Source organism: Phasianus colchicus, chromosome 5 (assembly GCF_987193195.1).
Source record: "Phasianus colchicus chromosome 5, bPhaCol1.hap1.1, whole genome shotgun sequence".
NCBI classification, from domain to species: Eukaryota; Metazoa; Chordata; class Aves; order Galliformes; family Phasianidae; genus Phasianus; species Phasianus colchicus.
In genome coordinates, this window is record NC_143440.1 from 54,827,810 (window position 1) to 54,851,894 (window position 24,085).

The following is a 24,085-nucleotide window of genomic DNA, read 5'->3' on the forward strand; positions in this document are numbered from 1 at the left end:
CTGGCATCATTTTTCTGCTTATTTCCATGCAACTAGAATTATTTTATTCCTGCTGTTCTGACAGTGAAGTGAGACCTGCAGGATCCGTAGGTCCTACCATGCAGCAGCGTCTTGCTGATACTAATTTCTGCTCACTCTTTGTGAGAAGTCTAAGCGTGGAGCACGTTATCTTGGGGACTGATTTACATGGCATCTTTTCATTAAAACAGGGGAAAACTTCAGCCTCCATCTTCTCTTCTCTTCTCTTCTCTTCTCTTCTCTTCTCTTCTCTTCTCTTCTCTTCTCTTCTCTTCTCTTCTCTTCTCTTCTCTTCTCTTCTCTTCTCTTCTCTTCTCTTCTCTTCTCTTCTCTTCTCTTCTCTTCTCTTCTCTTCTCTTCTCTTCTCTTCTCTTCTCTTCTCTTCTCTTCTCTTCTCTTCTCTTCTCTTCTCTTCTCTTCTCTTCTCTTCTCTTCTCTTCTCTTCTCTTCTCTTCTTTTCTAAATGAAAGCCAGGCTGTCTTGAGCAGGGGTGTACTGATTATTTTGAGATGTGAAGGTTAAGACCTATCATCTCAAAGGCATTTTGTGACCCTTCATAGCATCAATTTGTACGTGCCAAAAGTGAAGCCTGTGTTGTGTGTCGTGGTAGAATGTGGGATTATAAGAGAAATACTTTTTTGGGGGGATGAGGGATAGTTAATTATGAAGCCATTCATGCTATTGCATATTGTGGAAATAGCATGTGAAATTCTTGCTGCTAATTAAACCTCCCTGATATAAAACCATTTTCATAATCTAATTAGGCTAAGTATGTCGCTGAGTGTTGTATGGGATGGTTAATGAAAATATTCGTAAGCTGAAATTAGAAAAGGTTCGAATTAATCAGGAATTTTGTTGCTTCTTTTCCAACTGGCTGGGATGAGGGCTGGTGGTGATTTTGGTTCCCTTTCACTAAAAAAGAGATTTTCTGATGTCTTCTGAAACATTTATTACCACAGTGGGCATGTTTTTCTTCCTCAGGGAGCTCAGTGCTCTGAGTTTACATGTAGGATAGCTTTTTGTACAGAATCACATTGACAATGTCTTTAAGTACAAAATATTGCAGACATTTAAAAATATATTCAAAGAGCACTTGCATCTCATTTCATAGCAGTTACTCTGTTTGCTCCTGCTTTTAGTTTTGCCCATTTTTTTTCCCAAGGCCTCGTGGAGGAAGAAGGCCATAGGTTTGGGGATGTCAGTAACCTGGGCTCATTTTAAAAGCTGGGGTGAAACTGGAATAGTTGTTTGTGGAAGGGGCTTGCTTGCAATGGAAACATCTTCAGAGAATGCAGGGCGCTTTTGCTGTTTTATGTCTTGTGAAATTTCTGCGGAGTGAAATAAGCAAGATAGTCAGGTGGAAATGCTGTATTTCGAGCTTTGTTCCTATGGGTTCCTTTTTTTGGCCAGAAAAAAAAAAGTTGTGGGAGAAAAGGAATAAAAACAAAGAGAATCCTGCACCTGGAGCATGCAGGGGAGGAGTTCGAGGGAACCTGTGGTCTTAAGTCCTTGAAGAATAATCAGGAGAAAATAGCTTTGAACCTTCATCTTGCTGCCTTTTTTTTCCCCCCCATATTTTCTTCATCTCAGAGTTAACTGCACCGATACAATGTGGATTTTTATCCAACCTGAATATTTTCCCAGGGACACAGAAAACTGATTAAACCAGGCAGTGAAAGCTGCATTGCTGTTTCTAAGATGCCCATAATGAGAAACCTCTTTTTTTAAATGGTTAATAAAAGGAGAAACTCAAAAAAAGCAAGGAGGTTTCTGGTATATAATGGTCATAGTACTGTCAGCACAGAACTGCCCTTCATTTTGGTTCTGTGCCCTGAAAAAAATATCGGTGCTTTTGTGTTGTCCCACTGGTGCTTTTAATGCTAGTGCATGTTTCAGGTACCTACCTTGTGTATGCCATGTAAGGATGGGGTTGGGTGGAGGTGGGAAGTAAGTCTCTCCCTCCAGGGGCTCAGAGTACATCTATAATTCATCAGTTCAGCAATAATCTTTTTAATTAAAGCTATGTGATTTTCTTTTCAGACCCGAGGCTGTAGTTTCTCAGCGTGCTGTGGGAGTTTTTGTATTTAACACCCACCAAGATGCATACTTTCCTAGGAAAGTGCTGTATGGTGGCGGGGACACAAACTTGGATTCTCTGTCGTTGGAAAAAAGCACATTGTTACTTCTAAATGAGTATGTTAATTCTAGTGCATGGTCCAGGATGTTTTAAAAATGGTCCCCATGGTTAGAATTTGTCTCACTGACTGAAGAAATATCGTATAGGAAAGTACTGATGTTCCTAGGCTTCTTTTAGAGTCATTTGGAAGAAATAAATGCATTGAAGGCACAGCGTATGTCTCATAAAAGTAACTTAGGTGTAGAGACCATATCCAGCATTTCTTAGAGGCACAGGTACAGCTTAGTGAGAACAACACAGCTGTGCTTCAATAAAAGCATCCCATGAAGCATAGAAGGTTTGCATGATTCCAGTAAATATTTTGTCATAAAAGTTTGTGGAACTGAAACAGTGTATTTTTGTGAGAAGTGACGGGGGAGAGAGCAAAAAGCAGTGTTTCTCTTTGTATGCATATTGAGCGTGTGTGGGTGGGTGTGAATTTATACATAAACTCGGTGCACATGTCTGAATGCTTTGTTTTTGTAATTGCTGCACTTTTATCATTCCTTCAATCGTAGGCGAATCTTTCTTTTCCCATTCTGGGTATTTATGTGCAGCCCATCCCCCCCATGAGTGGCTCTATTAATCGTTCTAGTTGTGTTTTCCCATGTGAAAGCACTTTGCCTAAGGTTGTTTCAACTATGAACAAAAGTGAGACCCATTGGGCCACATCTGCACTCTCTCCCTATGTATTTACCAGTGTCGCCTGCGGTCGCAACAGTTGGATCAGCTTCATTTGTCATTAAGACATGAACCAGGGAGATCACTCTGAGCATTGAAAAACTTGCAAATTGAAGCAGTTTAGTGTCGCTGAAAACCTACTTTATTTTATCCGCTCTTGAAAGGATGCTCTGAGTTGCACAGCGCATCCTGCAGATACAGCAGCTCAGTAATCAATAGCTTTTGGTTGAGCCACCTCATGCAAAATGAAGAGCTGCAGCCGGGCTCCCTTAGCAGATTTACAGAATGGTGATAAATTCCTGCCTTGCCTGTGTTTTCCTTTGTTACTTGGTAATCTCCTAAGAAGTGGTAAATATGGCTGAGAGCTGAGTGTGCTGCTTTGCACAATAACCACCTGCCTAATGCCTGCGAGCAAATGGGACGGCAGCGGTGCTGCACGCTTGGTTAAAGAACAGCTTAGGGGAAGCTGCTAAGTGCCTCGAGAGCAAAAGCAGGATTGATATCCATCATTTCCATTCAGCAGAGCCCCTCAAGTCGTGCTGCTTCCAAACCCCATCAGCAGCTCAGCAGTCCCAGTGAGCGTTATGCAGACATGGTGTGTGGTCACTTGTAGCTTGTTTGTGTGCTGGCTGCTTGGTTTATCTCCTTGCTAAAGCATCTAGCAGTCTGCACTGTGGGATGATGTGTGTATGTTTGGTGCTTGATGTCAGTGTGTAACTTCACTGGCAGCATGGCTTTGTTGAAGTTTATTAACTGTGCTACTCTAATACCTGTAATGGGCACACAAATACAGACTGCTGGATCATGGGGAGCTGGGACTATTTTAAAATTATAGAAGTGTGGAAGCGTTCGATTAAATTATTGTATAAAAACACTACAAAGAGTGAAGAGTGGAGGCACGAAACCTGCAATAAGTATTTTTCTGAGTAATTGTGTTTGCTTCTTGCAGAGGCAATACCTGTGGTTTTTGCTCTGGGTTGCACCTTCAGAGGACACGATCAATATAATCATAATCCAGCAAAACCTACTTGTTTTCAAATAAAATTAAAAGCATTCTTTCTCAGTCTGAATTGAGCTGCAAAATGCCAAACAATGTAGGTCACTTCTCTAGTATCTTATGTGCTTTGTTTTTCTATTAAAAAAATTTAATTAGGTTTTTCTTATTCAAATGCCATTGTTCACATTGCACCGTATTATCTTGCATGTTGTATAGCGTTGCAGCGATGAACATAAAACACCACTTACTTGTACAAATGTTACAGCTAATTCCCTGCGAGCGTTTGCATATTTTCAATAGCAATAAAAATTACAAATAGAAAACGTGATTGTTTTGTTGTTGTTGATATCCAGCGTGCAATAGATTGAGTACACAAGAACTTCCCTACCACTAGCTCATTTTTCAGCCTGCTTAGACCAAGTGTTCTTGACAAAGAATCAAAGGAGAAAAAGCACAAATAAAAATAGATTCAGGAGATTTAAGCTACTGCCTCTAGGCATCTAACCCTTTCTGTAAGTTCAGGATTTTTTTCTGATAAATACATACCTATCATAAAAATGAGGGATTATCACTGGGGTTTCCAATACAGTAAATTCTGGGACTTTGAAAGCAGGGATACCTGAGGTGTGCAATCAGATTGTAATGATGCTCAGTTATTGGAGAGAAGGCAAGACTCAGCGTTGAACAGCTTTGGCTTCTATTCTGCATTAAACTGCCCACTGAGGCATTGAATTTTTCTTTTTCTTTTCCTTTTTTTTTTTTTTTCCCCTCCCCATTTGCTGAGATGCAGTATGGAAAAATGATGGCAGCTGAATTCTCATGGGTAGGGGAGATATAGACAGGATGTAAAGAAAAAGTTTTTTATGATAAGGGTGATGAGGCAATGGAATAGGTTGCCTGGAGTGGTGCTCCATCCATGCAGACACCCAAGGTCAGGCTGGATGGGGCTCTGAGCACCTGATGGAGCTGTGGGTGTCCCTGTGCACTGCAAATCTATAGGAGCGGATGGCTTTTAAGTGTCTCTTCCACCTCAAAAGATTCTATGATTCCATATAAAAATAAATTTTGGGAAGTGTTTTGTCACTTCAGACCTGGTGTTCCCTGGAAGCAACGTTTCTAAGAGGAACTCCTCACCATAGTGTGTAGTGCTACTCCAGCTCTGCGGAATGGATCTTGTCATACAGAATGTCTAGTGCTTGAATCTCCCCAGAAAGTCAGCAGTTGTGCTTCATAGTGCAAAGTTAAGTGGTCACACATGAGCCTCGATGAACTTGTCGTTAACGAAAGGGCAGTTGCCAAATTGCTTTGCTCTGAATTTTGACTTGCATAAAGTAATGCACATTGTAGCACGTTGACAAGTTTGTTTGCGCAGCAGGGCACAGGAAAGAGGTCGTTAGAAAATTCCTAAACAGCAAAGTACTTTTAATGAAATTTTAAATATACAGTAAAACATGATTTCAGCATCATATGTGAATTCTTTTTTTTTTTTTTCCTTCCCTCTGTAATTGAATTTTTGTAAACAGTGGGAGATAAAGGTCTTTGTGGAGGACCAGAAGTTATTTATGTTTCTCCAGTCAATAAACAAAAGAGAGATTTCTAAACATGTTCTCAGTGTCTTCGTAGGTGAAGAAACCATCTTGATAAGGAGAAGTGTGTTGCCTTGTGATCAGTGGTGCCACTGTTGTGATCATCTTGGGGTTTTTTTTTGGTAGTGGTTTTATTTCAAAATGCTGAAGAGCAAATGCTTTGGGGAAGATCTACAGCTATAGGCAGGGAACAATCTTAATCCCTTCATAATTCTTTAACTCTTTGACCTTGTACTGTTAATCTCCTTGAGAATTTTATTACTTGACCTCTTGGTTCTAATCCCATCACAGATTTTATTCCTTGACCTCCTGAGTTTAATCCCTTTGCTAATTCCACTCCTGAGCTCAGGGTGTAGGAGAGTTTTGTGTAAGCACGTTTTTGAATCTGGCACTTGGAAACTAGCTGTGGACCCCTATGAATGTGCCTTCCTGGCTTGTTTCTGGTTAAAGGCTGAGAATTAAAAGATGCTCCTTATGTTCTTATAGGCAAGTGTAATCTGAGGGACAGCCAGTTATTTCTAAACCAAAAAACTGTTCTAAAAAACAGTTGCAAGCTACCTTGACAGGGCTGTCACCTGCTTAGATGAACATTGATGAGCTCAATAACTGTACCATTGCAATTAGGTCCCCTGGGAGGATTTGGGTTGGGAGTATTTGCAAATGCATGGAAGTTGAAGTGTCAGCAGGCTCACAGACCTAAGAAGAGGCTTTGGGTTTGCGTGCCTTTTCCCTGTGTTTGGGCCCAGCAAGGAATATAGCTACTGACCAGCACTTAGCTCAGGCCAAGGACGGAGAGATGAAAGACTTCATCCTGTCACTTTTCTATTCTGTTTCCCATAATGCATTAATTTTTGAACTGAGCCTTTAATCTACGTTTTAGCCCCTTTCATGAAGAAATTTTTTTTTCTTTACTTTTTGCTTTCTGACAGTTATGCAAGACATCTGCTGTCTATGTTCTGTCGCTTTAAGTGCTCACTCTCTTTATTCTAGTCCCTTTCTGAGGAGGCTTTGCTGAAATAATCACATTATTTGGAAAGTTTGCTGGGAAGTTGCTCACTTGTCAGTGGTGTGTCCTTCAATTGGATTCTACAGTAAAGCATGTGGTTCTTGTGCACTTGGCATTAAGATTTGATTGACCAAAAGCAGGGAGGAGTGCAAGGAGCTGGGAATGGTGCTGAGACCCCAGCGCCCACATTAGCAGTGTTACAGCCATGTGTTGCTGTGAAAGCTGTGCCTTGGAGGTGTTTTTCATGGCAGCATTCAGTTTGAGGACATAGCAGCACCACGTAGTACCTTCTGGATAAGATGTAGAGAGAAAAGGCTGCTTGGAGTAAAAGCGGGATTTCATGCTCTGCTCTTGCTGAGCAATTATTCCTACAGACAGCAAGGAAGTATTTTTCAAATGCTAGTTTGTTTTTCACTCTTACTTTGGAAAAAATGTAGGCTTTTGGTTTATTTGAGGTTTTTATCAGGTACAGAGCTATGTGGTAAAACGGCTGGCTAAATGGTCATAAGAGATATGGGACAAAAGCTAAGACTGTATTGTCAGAATCGTTTCTGAACACTTTCTGTTCTGCTCTTTTCCATCTATTCAGTTCCAAAGTAGCTAGCTTGCCCACCGTAAGCTAAAACTCATCAGTGCAAATGATCATTACCATTATGATTTAAATAAACCTTTTAATTAAAAGGAAGACTGTGTCTGCTATGCCTCTGCCTCCCCCTCCTCCCTACCCCCCCCCTCTTTTTTAACTCCTCCTGTTTATTAAAAATGCCAACTCTGGATTCGCTCAGCAGTCTCAGCAATTAAATATTCAGTTTCCAAGACCATGCATTAGAGTAGCTGTAACACAAAAACCCTTGGAAAAGCCATCAAAACGAGGAACATCACTGCTTCCTTTGTTTAAATCTGTCTTTGTTATGTTTCACTTATTAAATGCCACAGCAGCAGTGGTGTTAGAGATTTATAGAACGGTTTTTGAAAGTGCAGTCTTTGTGTTAGAGGTCTCACCTGCTGACAAAACTGTCCTCATGTTTCCTACATTACTGCAAGTGGCAGTAATCTGTGGCAGCAAATACCATGGCTCAGCTATGTCCTAAAGTGTTATTTGTTAGAGTTGTCTGTGTGGATGCCCGGTTTGTTTGCCAGTTTTGAAACTGCTGCACAGAGAAAGCTTCAGCAGGAAAACAGCGTTGTGCACATTGTAAGAATGGTTATGGAGAAACTGAGCTCAGGGAGGTTTTGTTTGTATGCAAAAGCTGGAACAGGTAGTGTTGTTTAGCAGTTGCTTGGGATTCATGGGAAACTTGTGCTGTTAGTACACCTCAATGCTAACAATGCCAGTCCTGGATTAAGGATAACTACATGGCCATCTGCTCTAGGCTTGTGGCAGGTAGACTGAGTTGCCTGAACTGGTAGGGAAATATGTATTTGTGTATCTGTCATAAAATAGTAATAATGCCATGTGCATATGACCCTATACACAGTGTAAATACAGATGCTTTGCATCTATATGGGAGCAGACTGCCTCTTTGACCGTGTTCCCTAGCCTGGTGGAAAAGTTGTCCACTGTGAAGAGCAGAGATGACATTTAACCTCTCTCTTAGAATAGCACCATAGGAAATTTTTTTTCTCAGGAGCATACATAAATTACTGTGAGAAACGTGATACCATAGCAAAACCATAAATGCTGCATAGATTTATGTCAAAATAGCTTAGATAATTTCTGAAGTATGAAGATGAATTGAAATGAACTGTATTTGCAGTCTGATGGAATTCATAGTCTGTGTGCTTGAGATCTTGTTTCAAGTCCAGTTCTCCAGGGTGTTTCTCAGCCCAGAGGTTTCTTTACACATTATCTTGTGGCAGATGCTTTATAGACATTTCAGTCACTCAAGCTGCTATACTTAATGTGTGTATTATTGTTAACACAGAAGGTGTTAATATCTATAATAATGTTTTCTTTGAAAAAGCCATCAGCATTTATTCTAGCTCTTTATCTTTAATATGATTGTGGAGATTTTGTTATGTCTGAGAACAAAATGATGACATTCAAATCATCTCAGAGTAGTAATTCCATTAGAGCACTTTCCAACTTCTTAGCTGTGACCTTGGCCTCTTAAATTAGCGGAGAAATTTAATAGAGGTTTATTAGTGAAAGGAAGCCAGCTTATAGAGTTCTGTGAAGATGGAAAATAAATACCCCTTTTCTGCCACAGGTGTGAAGAAGCATGCTCTGCTGAAGTGGTCTGACTAGAAAAAGAAAGGAAAGAGCCAGATGAGTTGGCCATAGTTTAGTGGGATGTTGCTTGAACACAGTGGGTATCCAAGTCTTGGAAATCCTATGAACAGAATGTTATAGGATATGGTGACTACCAAGGTCCTCTGCCAATCTGAGATCCACCACCACCAGTGTAGCTGGGAGCCAGAAGTTACACTCTGAAATGAGCCAGCAGTGGCTGCCCTCACCTGACTTCTGGGGAGAAAATGGTCATCTTAATATTTCTATAGGGCCCAGCCAACCCTACTCAACCTAAGGCATTTCAAACCTGTGTCTTTCACCACCCAGAGGTTTCAGGTCACCTTGCTGACTTGTCCCCCTCCGTTATGTCTTGCCCCAGGCTGCCTCCTGTTCTCTTCCAGATGAGCTCACACTCTCCTGTGACCAAGCCTGGCCATTCTTAACCATTCCTCACATCCTCCGTAGTTCATCAGCCACTCTTGCTTGCAGGTGCCACTGCCTGGGCCCTCCCATACACTTGCCGAATCTGTTTCTCTATTGCCAGCCCAGATGTTGACTACCCAGATGTGTTTCTGGGTCCCAGTATGGCTGGGGTGTGAGACTACTGCTATGTTATATGATAGTCTTAACTTCCAGGCAAGCAGAAAAGTACACTTGTAGGTGATTTGGAAATATTTAAGTTAAAAAGAGAAGCAGCCAGTCATTTTGAGTAGTTCCAAGGATGTAGACATGAAAATTTGCTTAACTTTTGGTTTGGGCTTCTATTTCTTCTATGGATCCTTTTCACGATGCCCAAGGATTCTAATGACCCATTTGTCACTATTCACAGTACTCATCCAAGTGTTGCTTTCCATTCTGAATGTTGACACTGAAATACTCTAGCACTGATACTTAAGTGGGAATAGGAGCAGCTACGGTTTCTTTCTTGAAAAAAGAATCTGAAAATGATCAGGTCTCAGGTAATTTTGGGGGATCTGGAGGTTGCAGCTGCATTTGCTATCCCACTGCATCTCACCTCTTGAAAGTACTGTCAGTTTTAGGGACAACTGAGAGGACACTACTGCATTTGTTATCATGTTTCCTTTCTAAATGTTTTAGGGAGTATTTGTTTCCTTCTATTTTTTTGTTAAGACGGAGGACAGGAATTAGATCTTATTTTGTTTACTTCTTGCACGCAATGAAGGAACTGTTGTTGTTTCTATGGACTGTCTGAGGCTGTGACAGGGCTTTTTTCCTGAATCTTAAATCATTTGATTTTTAATTTATTTTCTTATAAAAAGTATTTTTAGGGTAAGCAAATTAGTGCTTAAATTCTTTCACCCTTCCCTGTCATTCCCTCTTTACTTCTGCTGGTGCTCAAGTCAATACACATCTCTAAAACGTCTCTGAAGTTGCTTGAGGCAAAGGAATCAGTCTGCAGGCTTGCTGTCAGAACAATGTTAATTCAGCACCTCCAGTAATGCAGGTAATGTGTAGTGGTTGGATGTAGACAGTTTTCTGTTTCTCAGAATAGCTGGCAGCTTTTCTGTATTGATCAGAGATGGATCATTAGATGTTCAAATATTGAAGATAAAAGGGTTTTAAAACAGCATCGTTTTGCCAACAACTCAAAAAAAATTTGTGTTACTAATTAAACCCAGTCCTTATTCTTCATCTTTTATCCCCCTTTTCTTTCTGCATTTTCGAGGCAGTGTTGAAAAAGGAGTTGAGTCAGCTCATAGGGGCTGACTCTTGCAATAGTTGGAACTTAATTTTTCAGATTCCAGGTTTATATAACATACATCTCCAGAATGTCTATTGTCACTTTTCTCTAAATAGAAGGCAGTGCATCTAATATGGATTCTTTTTTTGTCATTCAGATAGACCACCCATAAATTTAGAACCTGTTAATTTTTTTTCCTTTTTAGTTAAAACATAATGTGCTGGGTAATGTTCTTTTTTTCCTCCCTACTTCTCTTTATAAGAAGATAAGATTTTCTGCAGTACTTTTTTTTTCTTTTTTCTTTCCTCAAGGCTTTTCTATTGGAAATTATTTGAGGTGCATATTACCAGATTTATTAAAATTCTGACAGGACTACCTTTGCTGTTAGTGAGCTTGTGGCTGTGCTATAGGCTTACAGGAAAGTTCATCTCAAAAGCTTCACCATAGTATTAAATAATGCAGAATACAGCTGGAATACACAGTTGTGTACAGTTGTGCACAGACAGGTGGTTTGTTTCCATGGAAAACATTTCATCCTCTTGCAGAATAGATCCTTATTTCCTCACTGGTGACGATCTCCACCTTACCTGGCTAGCAGAAACTGCTTGGAAGGTCTGGCACATCGTGGTTCTACTTCCACATTCTCACCGGTCTGATCTATCCTGAAAAAATGGCCATCCAAAACAATGACCTGGTCAATTGCTGGTTGTGGTCCAAGACCCAGTGAACAGCTTAGAGAGCCACCAGTTTGCCAGTGATAAGTATGATACGAAGCCGTGTCTTTTTTCCGTGCAGAGAACAAAGACATTGCTTTCCCATGGCCAAGGGTGTACTGTCAGATTTGCTGCCTGCGAGGTTGTGGAGGAAGAGCATCTGTGTCTTCAAGTGCTGCTACTCCTGTGTTTAGTGGGAGGTTCTAGATGCCATGCCATGGGAGCAGTCCATTCTGCTGAATGGGGTGTGTGATGGTGGTATGTGGAAGATGATGGCAGATGCAGAAATGTGGGTTATGTCTGAGTTTGAGGATAAACATGCAGCAGGAAGGAGCATGCAGGCTGCCTGTGTTTGTATTGTAGCAATTGAGCTAACAACCAGGTGCTCTGTGGGTGATGCCACCAGTCCCACGTCTGACTCAAAACCAAGTCGTGGTGCTACGTGCAGCAGCCAGGTTAGAAAAATATTCACCCTCAAGCAGCCCTGAGCCTTCAGCATCACTAGTAACTATCAGGAGTCACAGGGTAGAAGCTGATGAAGCTGTTAATTACTTTGTTGGAGCAAATCCCCAGTGGTGAGAGTTTGTGGTTTGGCAGCTGGACTGGCAGCACTTCAGATGACAGAGGTGTGCAGTGCTACGGCAGGGAACTAAAGCTGCAGCAGCCTGGCCAGTTTTATCAGGAGAAAGAAAAACTTTCTTTATGAGAGGACGAGTTTTAGCCCCGTTGTTCTGATGAAACCTGGCTGCAAGGGTTAGATTGCTAATTATTTTTTTGCACATGTGTATGAGTCTGGGGAGCTGGTGAAAGTGAGATGTTCAGTATAAATGCTTAAAAAAGATCCAGGGATGGGGAAATAGAGAGTCGTTTCTTACAGTGTCATGGCAACCAGCTCTGCCCAGAGGAGGCATCTTATTAATTACGATAAATAATTAGGAACAACATAGAGTAAAGTGAAGAACAGTTGAGAGGAATGAGAGGTGTGAGGCAGTGCAAGAAACGTGCTGTATCACTACTGGAAAACTTCAGCAGAGGCTTAAAGGAGACTTGGGGGGGGGAGGAAAAATGGAGGGAATTAACAAGATAGTGGGAAAAAAAACCCGATGGTAGAAACTTATTCAAATAATGTAGTGAAACAAAAGCTTAGTTTTGTTGAAAAATGGATTTTTGTTCACGGTGAGGTATTTTGCAACAAGGAATTAATATACACAAGCTGGGGTTGTTCTTTTTTTACTCCTCAGCTGTTTCTCTTTGTTTTCAAGGGAGCAGAGAAGTTCTCTTTTGTTCATTTTCTTTCTCTTCTCTTAAGCTCTTTTCTTACACTGAAAATAAACTGGAAAGGAATCCTTCTCTTTGTTTTCTGCTTGAAAGGTTTTAAAAAATCAGAGGAAATGTTGCTTTATTTTTTAAAAACTTTTCACTTCAGTGGTATAAAAAGTGAAAAAAATGAGTGATTAAGAAAATGTCTCATTTCTGTGTGATATTTCATGAAAAATGTAACATGGAGAACTGAAGTAAAGGATACTGAAAGAAATTAAATTGCTCATCTTTCTCTGTAAGATATTTGTATACGTACCAAATACGTGATGGTGGCTGTGATATTATTAGCATCATTTTTCTTTAGTTCCCTCTTGCTTCAATAACAACACCTACCCTTCTGTATAAACAGTGTCTGTGTTGCAATGAACTTAGTGAAAGCAGATGCTAAAAACATCAAATCGTTTCCCAAAGGCCGTTTGCCATGCCTTTGGGAAATTCTGCATGCAGGTTCTTGAAGGAGGAGATGAACGTGTGTGTTTATTGCCAAACCTGAAACTCTCCAACATCAGCAGATAGTTTCCATTGACCTCAGTAAATTTTGGATCATGACCTCTGGGAAAAATGCGTTTAATGTAATTAAGAACCAAGGTAGGTTAGCTTGCAAATTTGGTTCAATGTGTTTTTATTTAGATTAGGTGAATGTGTTCCTGTGTTACACTTATTAATGTGTATTTACAGGAATAAACACTTGCATAAAGTGAGAAATATGTGAAAGATTGTTTCTCCCAAACCATCAGTAGAGGAGATGAAGAGGCTCTGCCCCTCAGATAATAAATTCCTATGCCTTAAAAGATTAAAAGAAATATTTGCAATTTGATCAAAGAAACTGTGGGGAATAAAATGAGCTCTGCTGGGACTGATTTTGCAAAACTGAATAAAAATGTAAAGAAAACAGCTTTGCAAAGTCAACTACAATTAATAGTTCAGTATGAAATGAATGTACCATACCGCAAAGGGTTGGGAACAAGCAGGCTGGAAGGCCTGAGAAGATGCTCTAATAAATGGGTTGTTGAATTTCACTTTATTGCATTTGAAGACTTCATCCTGCAAGGCTTTTAGCTGTTTCTTACTCAAAGAAGTATTCAGCGTGAGGGACAACTGAATGTGAATGATATCTGCCAGCACTGGTAGCACTAACAGGATTAGGTCATTAACACAGAGGGACCAAAAAACCTCAACAAACAGTCGAACTTCCCATTCCACCTAGATTTCCTATTCTGTGTATAATTTAAACAATGGAAATGCTGAGAAGAATTGGCAAAATATGTGGGGAAGAGACCCTGAAGTAATAAATATTTCAGCATATGAGCATATCAACATATGAAGCAGTACTTCGAAAGCATCAAATTACTTAAATTAATCTGTAGCATTTGTAACGAATCTTGTTTCTACTTGAATATCTGGCTGTGAAGCATCTTTCTTTAAAAGGAGATATAATTGTGTGACACTGGAACTGCTGAACTGGGCATGCATTTTAAAAACTAATGCTGCTAAAGAGTTAATGTTTGAGAGGCATCCCATAGCTGTCAAATGCTTACTTCACATCTAGATGTCTTTGTTTTGTCAAACCTCTCATGTATTTTCACTGGACTTCAAGGGTGAGCTTATTCACTGTTGGATAACATTCAAGACAGAACAGCTTTATCTGTATTTGCCCTGCTCTGAGAAACAGCCAGCACTTCTTATAGCAGAAAGATGATAATATCTTCCCAATTAGTGGGACCTAAGCCATGATGCTAGGATAAGCCTAAAAAAATCTAAGAAGCAATTTAATATTACCCTGATTTTTTTTTAATTCTTTGCCTCATAGTTTGCCTCATAGTTTGCCTCATGAGTGCAGCTTTACTCCCTTCTGCAGCAGGTCATTTTTCTTCTTAATCCTGAAATTAGGGGTCCTGGTTTGATGTATCAATCCCTCCACAGAAGCAGTTGTGAAAAGGACAGATGAAACTCAGTGTCAGCACATGTAGGCAAAAAACAGCTAGCTGTACCTGTGCAATAATGATTTCTAGAGCAGAGGTCAATTAGACGAGGGCTTCAGAGGTGGGGAAAGCACAGCACAGGAAAGCCTGGAGAAACCAAGAGTGGTGCACAGAAGGTGCAGAGGAGCCGTTCCTCACAAGGGGAGCTGGGGGTGGCCATTGTAAAGCTGGTGCAGCAGAACTAAATGGTGTGACTAAATACCTCTCTGCATTCGTTTGATAATAGCAGGACAAGGGGAAATGGTTTTAAGTTGAAGGAGGGAAGATTTAGGTTGGATGTCAGGGGGAAGTTCTTCACAGAGAGTGGTGAGGTGCTGGAACAGCTGCCCAGAGAGGCTGTGGATGCTCCATCCCTGGAGGTGTTCAAGGCCAGGTTGGATGGGGCCCTGGGCAGCCTGGTCTGGTATTAAATGGGGAGGTTGGTGGCCCTGCCTGTGGCAGGGGGGTTGGAGATTCATGATCCTTGAGGTCCCTTCCAACTCAAGCCTTTCTGTGATTCTGTGGTATGATTCTGTGATGATGTTCGGTGAGAAAAAAACAGAAGTAGTTTTTTTGAAAGGAATTAGGTATTCTCAGCGGAGAGATCTGGTCATTGATCAATAAATGCCTGTGCTTGCATGCAGTATGCAGTATAGAAAGTTCGTGGACCTTGGGTTTGTGGAGATGAAGAAAATGCCCTGTGCACCTTCTTTCTTATGGTCATACCCAAAGTATTCATGAGGAGCTGCAGTCAGGGAAGGGGTTTTGGCCTTCATGGGCTGTTGGTGTGATGCTATGTGTCACTGTTGTCACTGTTAGCACTCCCAGGGCTATATGCCTATCAGGCATTTTCCAGACAGCTTCTGGAGCTGTACAGTGAGAGCACCATCATTACATAGAGGGTGACTTTGTTGCAAGATGAAAGAGCAGAATAAATGTATTTAAGTGAAATGGGACATTTAAAAATGCTGCTAGAAAACCACAAAAAAGGCAAAGGAAAGTGATAAAATACACTCAATTACTTTCTTCTGATGCTCTCCAGACATCAATACAATTTCATTGACTTCAGTGAAATTAGTGTTAATGTAGGAATGGAAATACAGCAAATTTAATTCCAGAATCTCCTTCCGGGAACGGTGAGCAAGAAAACAGGGGTAATCAGATAGAAACAAGTGCTGATCAGAGGGAGCTGGGCAGGGAGGAGGAGTGCTGCAGGACAGGCTGCCAGGAAATACAGATGCTTTTCCCATCTCATGTAGTCATGCACATTTTGGCTGAAGTGAAGAACTAGACTTGTTTTGTTTCTTTTGGTTGGCCGGTGCACGCAATCTTTCTTTGTGCTGTTGAATATGCAAGGATTTCTTGCAACATCAGTAGCTGCTGCTGTTTCCTGCAGCATTGGTTTGCTTGGTATTGTGGAGAATTGGGGTACTGGTAGGAAACATGCTTAGTGTAGTATTTAGGCAGCTTTTGTTTCATCTGAAAACAGACGTGTGACCTTTGGAGTGCTGATGTCTAGTTCTACACGCACCTTACTGTCTGTCTTTGTGTTCTTCTGAGGGAAAATGCAAAAACACATGGAGAGTATTGCATGTCATTTTACCATGCTGTTGTTCATCAGTGGAGCAGTTTGTGGCACTGGCAAAGGTGAACGTGGGCTATAGAAGAGGAAAACACACATGTTTTTGCAGCTAGGTTTCACTATAACTGCTTCAGTGAACAACCACCAGCAAGGCCCTGAAGAAGCCATCTGGCCCAGAGGCAGTTCAGCATCTACCATAGCTAAATCAATACTGAGATAAAGGCTGTGAGCAGTGGGCGTGCAGTGTGTGCTGCATTTTTTCTTATGCTCCTAACACATTTTTTGTGTCAAAATGGAATTTTCTTCCACTGATTAGATTCCAAAGGCTTGAAGTCGAGACAGGAGGAAAAAATATTTTGGTATAAATTACTTCAGTTTTGTAAAACATGAAGGTGAATTGTCTAAAGTCTTTGTGGATTACTTTTCCTTTTGTCCTCTTGTTACTTCGAGGGAAGACCCATTTAATTTAAGACAGGCTTCAGCACATAAAACTTCGGAGACAGAATTTTACTCTGTTCTGTCTAGATCCTGAATTTGCAGACAAGAAAATGTGAGGGGACATTTCTCTGTATGTGGATGACTTGTATGAGTGAGAGTCAATGTTTGGTTCAATTATCTCAGGTCTGTGGTCACTTTACAAAGCAGAATTGTTCTGAAAATAGTGGGATGTAAGCATCACCTCCAGATTGGAGGTTTTTAGTATTTAACAGTATGAAGTGCTTTGTTTTCTTCCTCCTAAAAATACCCTTTAATTACATACAAGACCTGTCCTCAGGGAGTACAGGCTGATTAATTAAAATACAGAAGGAAGGAACTACTGCATAGAAACAGCACTGCTTTACCTGTGCTCTCATTGTTTTCAGGTAGTTACTATGTAAGTGATACTCTGTTATGCTAACTGCTGTATTTTCCTTACCTTTCACAGCCATGCATGGCCAGTGTTTTATAGCTGAGATCATTTACCTAATTGTTCTGATTCCGTTCTTATTAATTGTGTTGAGAAGCAAATTGAACATCTCATTAAATAAATAAACAATGATAGATCTGGGAGAAGTAGAAAGAATGAGAAAATTAGGAGACTAGAAGGAAGAGTGATGGCTGCAGAATGCCTAAGCCCATTCATTCTGTGTGTTCACCTCTACTTACACATACAGTCATATCTGTGATACCTACAGGATGTAGATACGTGTTGTCTTTGTGATGTTTCATGCACACTAAAGTCTGTATGTGGTACAAATTTTTACATTGGCATATGGGAGAAAAAGGAGCCTGGAAGGAGAGAGCTAGAAGCTAGAAATATCTTCCACTGCAATTAAGTACTTGGAAGGTGTGTTTACAAATTCCCTATTGTATTTGAACAAGACAGGCAGTTTAGGTAGTATTCCTCAGTGCTCAAGTGATGTTCTGGCATCCTGCCTCCAGCAACATTGCTGTCCTGGGTTTATCTTAATGTGACAAGAACTTGGTATTCCACTAAAAAAAATCCCTTAAAAATACTGAAGAAAGGGGGAAAAAAAAATGCAGGAAAAAAAAAAAAAACAACAACAACAACAAAAAAAAACCCCAAAGCCCAAATCTAGCAACAGGCTGTCAAGTTGTTTCACACAGTAATAGTGACAGCTGCCAACTTGACACAGATAATTTTTTTTTTTCCTGGAAATGATTACTTCTGAGGGACTGTTGGTTCCCATGCTTCCTTCCATACAGTAGTGTAGGAAATCATATGAACCCTGTACTTGCTCCTGGTGACAGGTCTGACACAGGAGACACACTGAGGAAGGCAGATGGGATGGTTTTAATCCACAGGTGTAAGCACTAGGCAGTAATAACACTAAAGGCCAGCTGCTCTGAAAAAGCAGCTTTTATTCTTTGATGGAGAAAGGAATGTGAAGGATTTCTGTGATGGGTAGGTGATTGTTTGACAGTCACCACTGAAACTTTTTCGAAATGATGGAGAGATTTGCATGGAAATGAGGCAATGCTAAGAATAATATTCAAAATGGAGAAAATGATGAAGGAGGAAGGGAGCAAAGTGCAGGAGATGTGCAGTTGCTGGCATTCATGGGGAACATAATTTTCATGAATTTTGGTCATCTTCTTCACTGCTTTCCTTTTGCACTTCAATGCTTTTAGGGAAGTGATTGCCTTAGTATTAACATTTGCTATGGCAGAGGACTTCTTGCAGCATCTCAAATACAAGATGGGCTGTTTGGTGAGGAGGTGTTGGATTTCTGGAGAAATAAAAATAAAAAAGCATTAGTATTAAGAAATGGGTTAGTTCATTTTAATAATTTATGCTTCTCTCTATTTATGTCGTACTCTTTTTATAAGTGGAAACTTAAGTATTCCTCCACCAGTTGTCACCACCAGAGGTTGTGACCCACTAGGTCCAATTTCCACTGCATATGAAATAGGTAGAAAAAGCCCAACTCTCAGCCTCTTAAAGCAGAGGTCTCAGGGAAACATAGTTGAGGCTCCTTCACTACAAGACATAGATTTTTCAGGTGATGTGAAGTTTTGCTGCTCAGTTAACAGAGGTTATGCTGTTTGCCCTGCTGCCTCTTATGGTTCAGTCACCGCCGTTTTTCAGGCTGTGTCTGCCTGCTTGCTCACCACCGTGGAATAATACAGTGAAGAAGAAGCAGAATCAAGACATGCAGAGCTTTCCAGATGAACGAAAATGCCAGAAATTGCATATGAATGCCAAGAGAAGATCACGAAACCCATGCAAGGCTATGCTTCTGATGTGCAGCACAAAGTGGTCTAATAGCATGGGGTGACTGTGGTAAGGTGTGCTGAGCAGGGAAGATGCTGTACGTGAGCTGTAACCTCAAACTGCTTAGACAGCTGCACTGTCAGACCTAGGCAGCCCTTGGTGCTTAAATTCATGAAGATTTTTTTCTGTGTATGCTGCCAAGGAACCTTAGCCAACTTCTGCTACTGTCTCTTGCTTCCTAGGCACTGAAAGCTGGACATGCTAATAGGTATGGGCAACACAAACCTTAATTTAAGACTGTCTCAGCAAACCATGGTAGTGTATTTTGTACCAATTTGGCTTGTCTTGGATTGCAACTGTATCCCAAAATATAGCCCATCACATTTGCATGGTGAAGAGGCATAAACTAAATATTTTCCTTTTTCTAAGTGCTCCTATAAACAAAAATGCTGCCATTAAAAATTAGTGACTGCACAAGTGCATTTGAAAGCCCTTGTTTTTATAAGGATTTATGCGTAAAGTATGCAAAATGTGTGATTGCATCCAAAGCAGCTGTTCCACTCAGCTGTGCAAACAGCATCCCATGTAAAGAAAAGAACAGGCAAGTGTCAGTTCCTACAGTTTACTACTGATGATCCTTGTAATTACATAATTATTTAGTTCTTGTCAAATATCTCATCAGTGCAAGCAGAGATTTTACAAATCTATCATTATTATCATTATCCTCTTAATTTAGAGTTTGCATAACTATGTTGTCAAAAAGTGTTGAGTCAGGAGAGCAGGGGTGAATGTCACTTGAAGCCACAGCTCCTCCACTCCAGGAGGAGCTGTACACCTTCTGTGAACAGCAGTGTGAGACAGAGGAGTGCATGGAGGACCACCACCTCCCTGTGCTGGCAATGTGGGACATACCTCTGGATGCAGGAACTGTATGTAGAACATATAGGCTATATAAGTGATGGATTCATGCTGGTGCAGTAATGTCTTGGACACAGTTGCATCCAACTCTCCCCTTATTTTAGCAGTCAGGTGATTATGATGGGAAGTTCAGAGCTGAAATTCACTGCAGAGTCCAGGTCTTTGGCTGGACATAGCAAGGCTTTGGTGTGGCTTATGGGAGGATAAATATGTTGGGTTATTTGGCACAGAAATTGCAATGATATGACTGCAGGTGTACTAGGAGGAAAGAGGTTGTTGCTTTTTTTTTTTTTACTTGCTCTGCCTGCAGCTGTTTTGCAGTCTGAGCCATTGCGTGGAGGAAAAGAGTAACAGAAAACTGCTCTGCTTTTAAAATAGATCACACATTTGTATTTGGAGCTTATATCTAATTATGTGTAGTATCTACAAAGCTGGATTTATGTCTAATCTCTCCAATGAAAGATGTAGCTTTTATAAGATTAATCAAATAATCTTAGAAGAGTGCCTAATACCAAAAATTCTTTGAAGAAGGTGCAGCTAGCCTCTGCTGCGTGCAAAAATAAGTATCCATGTTTTTCCACAACTGAGGCTTCATCTTCTTTAAAACTGGTTTACAAGTATGTTGTATATCCTTAAACAATACTTTATCATAAAGCACACCATAGAGAAAATTTCATTTCTCAGTCAAGTCTTCAATTCCTGAAGGCAGATGTTCCTATTTGGATTTGTTTAGCGTACAGTCAGGATGACAAGGGATCTGAAATACTTTGGGATAATTTCAGTAAATCTGAGTCTTCTTTCTTTTTTTAATGAAAATTCCTTGTTTTTAAGCAGTCCTAAAGTTTTATATTGTTGCTAAATCATGCAAAAATATTTTATGCCTGTATGAGTATGGTAGTGCAACACGCATTTTAGACATAAAAATATGTTCCACTTAAATCCTCGTATATAATTTAGGAAACACTTCTTTAAAGCAGAAGGGTTAAAATGGAAATTAAGATAACAGTTGATCCATTTTTAGGACTGAGCAGAAATATTTCTACATCATTATTTTAAATTGATTGGTATGAAATCTTGTGAAGACTGTTTGAGATTGACCCGGTTGGGACAATTAAGTAAGTGAGCATCGCGTGTCTGTAGGAAACAGAAAAATTATGGAGGTCTCTGACCTATTAAAGAGAAGATGAATAAATGGTGTCTGACCTAGCCAGTCATTTCAAGGAATCAGCTAAAGTAATTTCCCCTCCAGCCTGTGTGGCATCATTTCTTCCATTTTGCCTGAGCTTCTTGCAAAAGGAGAGACTAAATTAAAACTATTGAAGTCTATGTATGATTTTAGAGATTTCTTTAGAGATTGCTTAAATCCTCGTGCATTCAGGAGTCGCGCAGTATTTTATAAGCTTCAAAACCTTTTGCAAATGATCTTTACTTCCAATTCTCCCCGCCAAAATTAATTAAAATCCAGCCAAAAGTGAAAGGCCTTCAGTAGCGCTCCTGTGCCTTTGTTTATTAAAGGTAATGTCCGCACCTGCCCCTGTGACATTTGCTCATTAAGCAAGTGTTCGTTTGCAAATTACGAGTCACTTCCAGAGAGCTTTCAGCTCTTATAGGCTGAGGAGTGCCCATCAGCACTGCCCACAGGTCTCAGATGCTGCCAGCTGTCCATGCAGAGAGTAGCCAGGTGAGGAGCAGAACCAGCTCACCTCCCTGGTCTTTGTGATGTTTGCTGCTCCCATCCTCAAGTTGTGTGCCTGTAAGCAAATGTAACTTGTGCGCAGGCTCTGTGGCCTGTAGGCTTGTGAATTCTGGCTCAATGGAGTTCTATGGGGTAATGTTTCCATCAAATTTTGCAATCTTGTTCCAATGATTTATTCCATCCTTAATTTCTTGAGCAGACATGCTCTCTTTAGGTACGACTTTCCAGGATCCTATATTAAGAGACACAGAACTAGAATTTCTCTTCTGGCAGAGCATTTGCTACAAATATTCCCTGCCAAGGAGTCTTTATTTTTGCAGAGGAGGGTGTATGTGCCATTTGCTTCAGACAAGCTGTTTTCGGCATGGCATACGTAACTGTTTCCAGCCTGGCAAGTGTCAGAGCTGAGTATCTTTTTTCCCTATCTAACAGGGCACTGTGTCACGTTTTCAATCAGCCTGTGTCTTTTCTTTAGGTTTACATGGCCAGGTTGCACTGAGTGCACTGCCATTGTTTATTCACACGACAGAATGTGAATATAGTTCCAGAATTTAATACGTTTTAGTCATGCAGAAAGGCAGGGTTGTGGGGCCAGTTCTGATTTCTCTTTACCTTTATGGTCACAGTCATTTTAACATTGCATCGTCAGAAGGTGAGAAAGGGAGATGTTCTGCACTCACATATCTGATGAGCTGAGTTTGAGATAAATAAACACGTCAGAAGGATGAAGAATGTCACACTTGGCAGTGGTACTTTGTCAAGTTTGTCCAACTGCAAAGTCCAGAGGAGCAAAGAAAGCTGAAAAGAACCCAATGCAGGGGGCATTCATCCATCCTAAACTTTTCATGATATTAATGTTCATATATTCTGAGAAGTGTTGCTATCTATACAAGTGGGCACAGAGATACGGAAAACCTTTTAGTGGCTAGCAGATATGAAATAATGATCATTAAAGCAAGGTGGGGGGAGAATTAATCGCCCTTTGCAGAGAGCTTTATTTTTCATAATCACATAGAGTGAAAATCTGCTGTGCTCTTTAAAACTGAAAGCTTGTTCATCTCCACTCCTCTCTGTAAGACCTTATTCAGTGCAGTCTTGTCATTTGAGATTCAAAAAACCCCTTTGACTTTGATGAAACAGTGAACATTGTATTTCTCGTGAACTCCAGCATCTAATTTTTATATTAATGTAGTGAAGCACAGTGAGATACGGAAGTACATTTTTTTTTATCAAATAGGTCTTAGGAAAGCATGCTGTTTCTTTAAAAATGCCATCTTTTGAGTAAGGATGATAAACAATATTAAATGACTGTGAAACAAAGTGAGCTTTCTGGAGTGATATAGATGTGTTGTGTAGAGGGAGGACATTATGTACTGAGAGACAGAAAGCATTTTTCCTTTCACAATGGGTTATTTTTTGCCATTTCTGTGGTTGCTTTTTTTTTTTAAATGCAGTGTGGGAATGCGTAGCTGAACTTCAGTATACAGTACCTCTGAGCAAAGATTATTAAAAATGACAGGCAGACTTCTGTGTATTTGATAATGTCAAGAACAGAAGTGAAGTGCCATGCATTGGCGTTATGAGAAATCAGAATAATTCTCTTTTCTGCAAAACCTGTGTTGCTTAATGGAAGAATGTCATTTTGGGCTTCCTTGCAAGGGTAATTATATTGTGACTCAGTAAGGAGCTTTAAATTTCCTTGGCTTTAAGACTATCTTTCAATCCACCACTATTCATGACAGCACGAGCAAAGGTGTACGTTTATGGTTTTGCTTGAATGCTTTGTCAAATTTAGGCTTCAGATATCAACCGTCCCCTTTCAGAGTTTCACCGCATCGCACTTGCAGTAGTACATTGAACATGATGCCTTATCAATTGGAAAGGCTTACTCAGAACATGTGGTTTTCTTGAATATGGCATGTCATTCTTTAGAACAACTCACCAGGCTGAGCTTGGCAGTAAAGATAGCATGTTTAGAAAGGGGAGAATCAAACCAGAAAAGAAGGTAATGCCAAGAGTGGCTTTGAGGGAGTGCTACCTGCTCTGCCTTGTCCTCCTCTTGTCCTAATGGCTGTACACCTGGGAAATTCTATTGTTAGCTGATGCGTTTTTCTGTCTTTGAAATCATCAGTGACTGGCATTTTACTGGAGCATGCATATTTATTTTTAATTGTCTTTGTGATTTTTTTTTTTTCCAGCTCTTCTTTATGCAACTATTTTTGGAAATGTCACCACTATTTTCCAGCAGATGTACGCCAACACCAACCGATACCATGAAATGCTGAACAATGTGAGAGATTTCCTAAAATTATATCAAGTCCCAAAAGGCCTTAGTGAAAGAGTCATGGATTATATTGTCTCAACCTGGTCCATGTCGAAAGGAATTGACACAGAGAAGGTATGAGTACGTGAGGTAACAATTTAGATAGAGAGAGTTTGTATATATCGTATGCTTTCTTTGAAACAGAACTGTGTAATGGCATGTAACTTACTAACAAATTCTTAACTGCATGCTACTCCCTTATTATGGTTGTGGTTGGACCAAAAATGGAATGTTGTCAAAAATGGTGATTGTGCCACTTTGGAAATTTGCCTTTTTTCATTATGGTAAATGTTTTCTGCTTTCTAGTCTTGCTTTGCCAAAACGCTAAACAATTTTAATGTACTTTATTATTGAAATCAACAGGAAATTCATCTTCAAATTATATCTGAGGACATAATTTAATGTCAAACCTACACTAATCAGTATTTTCTGAAAAATATTGGCATCTGTGAGTTGC

The 24,085-nt window shown here is 40.2% G+C and overlaps 1 protein-coding gene across 4 annotated transcripts in view; it reads left to right on the forward strand.

Moving 5' to 3' along the window:
* Positions 1-24,085, forward strand: part of KCNH5 (potassium voltage-gated channel subfamily H member 5) — a 141,807-nt gene that overhangs the window by 72,122 nt on the left and 45,600 nt on the right. For all 4 annotated transcript variants that reach the window (XM_031605594.2, XM_090141803.1, XM_090141804.1 and 1 more), the window contains one exon: positions 23,504-23,703. In XM_031605594.2, coding sequence (XP_031461454.1) covers positions 23,504-23,703 — 200 coding nt within the window. The remainder of the gene's footprint in view (positions 1-23,503; positions 23,704-24,085) is intronic.